The sequence below is a fragment of the Sinocyclocheilus grahami genome, unplaced genomic scaffold (assembly GCF_001515645.1).
Source record: "Sinocyclocheilus grahami isolate Dianchi unplaced genomic scaffold, SAMN03320097.WGS_v1.1 scaffold79.1, whole genome shotgun sequence".
Classification (NCBI taxonomy): domain Eukaryota; kingdom Metazoa; phylum Chordata; class Actinopteri; order Cypriniformes; family Cyprinidae; genus Sinocyclocheilus; species Sinocyclocheilus grahami.
In genome coordinates, this window is record NW_015505258.1 from 801,636 (window position 1) to 806,663 (window position 5,028).

At 35.6% G+C, this 5,028-nt stretch overlaps 1 protein-coding gene across 1 annotated transcript in view; it reads left to right on the top strand.

The window, feature by feature from the left end:
* sorl1 (sortilin-related receptor, L(DLR class) A repeats containing) overlaps positions 1-5,028 on the top strand; it is a 107,391-nt gene that overhangs the window by 63,228 nt on the left and 39,135 nt on the right. Inside the window, exons 16-17 of the mRNA XM_016273568.1 lie at positions 825-910; positions 3,151-3,323. Of these exons, the coding sequence (XP_016129054.1) occupies positions 825-910; positions 3,151-3,323 (259 nt within the window). The remainder of the gene's footprint in view (positions 1-824; positions 911-3,150; positions 3,324-5,028) is intronic.

Genomic DNA, 5,028 nt, shown 5'->3' on the forward strand with positions numbered 1-5,028 from the left:
AAATAATTGTGTCACACGGCTCCGGGGGGTGAACAAAGGCTTCCTGTAGCGAATCGATGCGTTTTTTGTAAGAAAAATAACCAGATTTAAAACGTAATAATCACTTTAATCTAGCTTGCGCTCATTGTTGTAAAAGGAAGCAGATCCGGGCGGATGACGTATGAGGTCGGCGTTGCGCATATAAAGTATAAGCAAAGGAAGCAAAATAAGGAAACTTTGCTTCCTTTGCTCCTGTTAACAAATGTTGGTTTTCACGAGACTCACAGGCGCATGCGCAACACTGAACTCATACGTCATCCGCCTGGAGCCGTGTACAACTGTTGGCGCAAGCTACATTAAAGTGATTATTACGTTTTGAATATGGATATTTTTCTTACAAAATTCAGTTAATTTAATAAAAAAGCATGTAAAACCAACATTCAGTAGTAACATATCACAGAAATAACTAAACTATTGGTTTTAGTTTTTAGTATCTGTATACAGTATATAGTCTAAAAAGCATAATATTAGCTATGTATTGGTTATCGTACATTATATTTAGAATAACTATCATACTGATGTTGGCCAGTAGATCTGCACATCTCTAATGCCAATAAATGATGAATGGAATTAGCAGTTTCAGATAAACTTCTGACAACTTTGGTACTTCTCAAAATATTATGCAAGCATCAGGACAGCAAAAGAAAAACGAAAATTCATAGACGTGTAATTACAGCATCACCTAGTGTCAACTTTTAGAACAAAGTTCTTCAAGAAGAGAAATTTGCTGTGAAATGTAGTAAATGATTTCCACTGATGTTAAGGTGTGTCATCTGATGCTTTAGGTACAGGAAGGTTTCTGGAGACAGCTGCAGTGGGGGAGATGTTGAAGCTCGGCTGGATGGAGAAATGCTGCCCTGTGCTGTGGGAGGTACAGTAAGATCCTCCTCTTCAGCTTATACAATCATATTCTCTAAGCTCTTTTATGTAACACAACACAATCCTATGGGATGCAACATGAAGTTGTGGAGTCAAAGTTCATAACGGCCTCAAACTAATAAAAAAAAAGACTTCACAAGACTAATAATGTTAGTGATACAAAAAAGGAATTATTAATTTTCTTTTACATTACATGCAAGTTTGTCTTTTTATAATGCGCTACCGTTCAAAAGTGTCAGCTAGAAAATGAATCAAAAGTGACAGTAAAGATATTTACGCGACCAAAAGACAATACATGACCAAATAAAGTCCTTTATATCAGATGGGATAGTTTAGTGGTACAGTCCTTGTTTAGTGTGAAATGTAAAACAGGTTTAAATCCTGACTTGAACCGTAAAATAAACCAAGCAAATTGCAACAGAACTGATTATAATGCATTATGTTGTATGATAAAGAACAGTTGTGACATTTTATTTCACAGGGAAAAAGTTGCAAGAATATGGAGCAAAATAAGGGTGGAGAAACAAGTCAAATACATTTATATTGCACATTTTAAAGCAAGTTGATAAAATAATAATAATGCTGCAAAATGAAAATGTAAATGAATTAATTAAATACGATTTGTATACTTTTAAAATAAATGTATACTTTTATTAAGCAGGGACACATTAAATTGATCAAAAGTGACGGTAAAGATATTCATAATGTTACAGAAGCTTTCTATTTCAAATAAATGTTTTTTTTTTTTTTACTTTATATTCATGATGGACTCCTGAAAAAAGTATCACCATTTTCACAAAGATGTCAAGCAGCACAACTGTTCATATTAGAATGATTTTCGAAGGATCATGTGACACTGAGGACTAGATTGATGGCTGCTTAAAATTCAGCTTTGCCATCATAGGAATAAAATGCATTTTAAAATAAATTCAAATAGAAAATGGCTATTTTAAGGTGGAATAATATTTAACAATATTACTGTTTTTACTGCACTTTTCATTGGTGAGCAGAAGAGACATCTTTCAAAAAAATCTTACCAACCCCACACTTTTGAACAGTAAGTGTACATTTAATATGCTGAAGGTCTATATCTGTTGTTCGTAGAATTTTAGTTTGCTCACTGATCATTGCATCGATTTGGATCTTTTGACCTTTATAGAAATGCCATTTACTCAAAAGAGTGGCGTTCATCTAACCACAGCATTGACTGCAACATTCTGACCTGATCCTCTTTTAAGACACGTTGACATCGACATATTTTAAATGAGGCATAAATCTATTTTTAAACTTCTTTTTTTTCCATTTTGGAGTTAGAACACTTTTTTTTACAGGTGGACTTAAAATGCTTATCACTGAAAGACATACTAACTGTATGCATATGCAAAATATATTTTAGATTAGACCTTTTCACTTCTCTTCTTGACTCTTTGACTTATGGGATCTAATTTTTACTAATAATTTCATGATTCTGCTTAGTTGTTTAGTAGCAAAAAAACACAATCAATCCTGTTTTTAACCCAATCAAAGACACATTTGTTGGTTATTTAAAATAGGATATTTGGAAATGCATTTTAGGACACAACGTGACATAAAAATCCCGGTAATGTCTACAATTGTGTCTGAATGTGTGTCTATAGTATAAGCATGAATGTGTAAAATACAGCAATGCCTCAACATGACCACGCTGAGATGACATGATGGACTGATTTCTACAATGAAAGCTGAATAAAATAATGTGGACAGTCAGTCCTTAAGATGGGATTTGAAAGTCAAATGAGGATTGTTGGGAGTGTGATCAAAGCCCATCTCCCCACCGAGCTGTTCTTAAGAGCCGTCGCTTTCTAGACTGCCTCTTCTCTCCAGCATTGTGGCACTCAGCCACTTGACCGCGCTTCAGTGGCCACATTGATTGTCTTGCTTCTGACTAGAGGACGCTGGGAGTAAATAAGTAGCCCTTTCAGAAGCTGAGATCTGATCCAGCGGGAGAAGGAAGTGATGTGAATCTCAGCCGTGCCATCAGTTTTCTTTTACGATTTGCAGTGAAACAGAAAATGGAAAGCCTTTCCAGAAGGGTGCAAGCTGTTAGCAAGGAACAAGTCCCTTTTAGTGCCAATGGTTTTGAAATTAAATGCTCACATGGGAGTGTTCGGGTGAAATATGTAGTGTATTTCTCTGGAATGAGTCTTTATTTCACCTCTTAACTAAGACCTCTTGCCTACTTTTCTTTTTTAGAGAGTAATGAGTTTATCCTGTATGCGGTGAGGAGCTCCATTCACCGCTATGACCTGGCCACAGGTACAGACCAGCCGCTTCCACTCTCGGGTCTCCATGAAGCCGTGGCTCTGGATTTTGATTATGAGAAGAACTGCCTATACTGGGCTGATATTTCACTGGACACCATACAGGTGAATAAACTTCCTTCACTCACATAAATATAGGGATCTGTACCATATATTAGAGCTGCACGATTAATCGTTAAAAGATCACAATCTCGATTCAAACACCCATGCAATCCCGTTTTTAAATGACAATGATTCACCTGTGTCTATTAAACCTTTGAAACAATCATACCGGAACATTCAAATCTGTGTTCACTCTGCTGCTGACACAGAGAGCAGACATTTACCATGTTTGGGTAAGAAACAGCTTCACAAACAGTCTTTTCAACTACACAGAGCCGATCCTCCCTATACGCAAAATACGCAAGCTGCGTAGGGCCCCCGAAACACCAGGGCCCCTTGCTCTCAAAGATGATTTAATTCTAGTTTTGTTTTTAAATTTGGCCAGTGGTTATAAAAACATGAATGATCATTTATTTTAATGCAGTGCGCTGTCGCCCTTTCTACGTAAAAATCTGTCAAATCATGTAATGTGAATGTCATACAGTCTTGCTCAAGACTAAAAAAACGAGTTGAAAGTGTACCGAGCCGTGGAAGAGACACTGTTTCTCAAGCACTTTCCACGAGCGCGATTCGAGACGGAGTGAAACACGGACAAATGCATTTCATTCATTTGTTCATAACCACTCATACCCCACTCCAACCCCCACCACATGTATTTGACATGGAATCATTCATTCAAGAGATTCGTTCAAAAACACTGATTCATCCAGTAATGAAATAAGTGAAGTATTTATGAGTGATTCATTGAATCATTCAGTCAAACCACTTTTTCATAATTTTAATATTAAAAATGGACGTATTAAATATATTATATTTTAAATATATATTAAAATGTTTCGTTTTTTTCGCGTGTTCGCACCGCAGGAACTAGGAATGTATTTAGTTCTAGGAACGTATCTAGTTATAGTACGCTGATACATTCCATCTCCGCTATCATGAAACTCCGATCACGGCGTTGTCCATTCACAGATTGTTGATGTTTGTGAATGCCGCAAATAAATGTCGCTGTCGGCTGCTTCAGAGTTCCTGCTGCGAATGCAACCAGGAAAACGGCCCGAGGGAGAAATTGGTTCTCTTGGAACCACCCTTCTGGCTAGTTCCTAGAACTGAGTGCTAAGATGTACGTGGTGCGAAAGCACCTTATAGTGACAAGAAAAGTATGTGAACCCATTGGAATTGGATTTCTGCTTTAGTTGGTTATAAAATGTCATCTGATTTGCATCGAAGTTACAAGTATGGACAAACATAATGTGCTTAAGCTAAAAATGCACAAAAAATTTATAATATTTCATTTATTTCTTTATTGAACACATCACATTAAAAATTCACAGTGCTGTGGAAAATTAAGTGAACTTTTAAGTGATAAACACTGATTCATCCAGTAATGAAATAAGTGAAGTATTTATGAGTGATTCATTGAATCATTCAGTCAAACCACTTTTTCATAATTTTAATATTAAAAATGGACGTATTAAATATATTATATTTTAAATATATATTAAAATGTTTATTAATTCATTCAAATTAATTAAACACATACATTTTTTTAGTTTAGTTCAGAATCGTGATCTCTATTTGAGACAAAAACATTGTGATTCTCAATTTATCCAGAATCGTGCAGCTCTACCATATATATATATATATATATATATACAGTGGTGTGAAAAAGTGTTGGCCCCCTCCCTGATTTTTTATTTTTTTGCCTGTG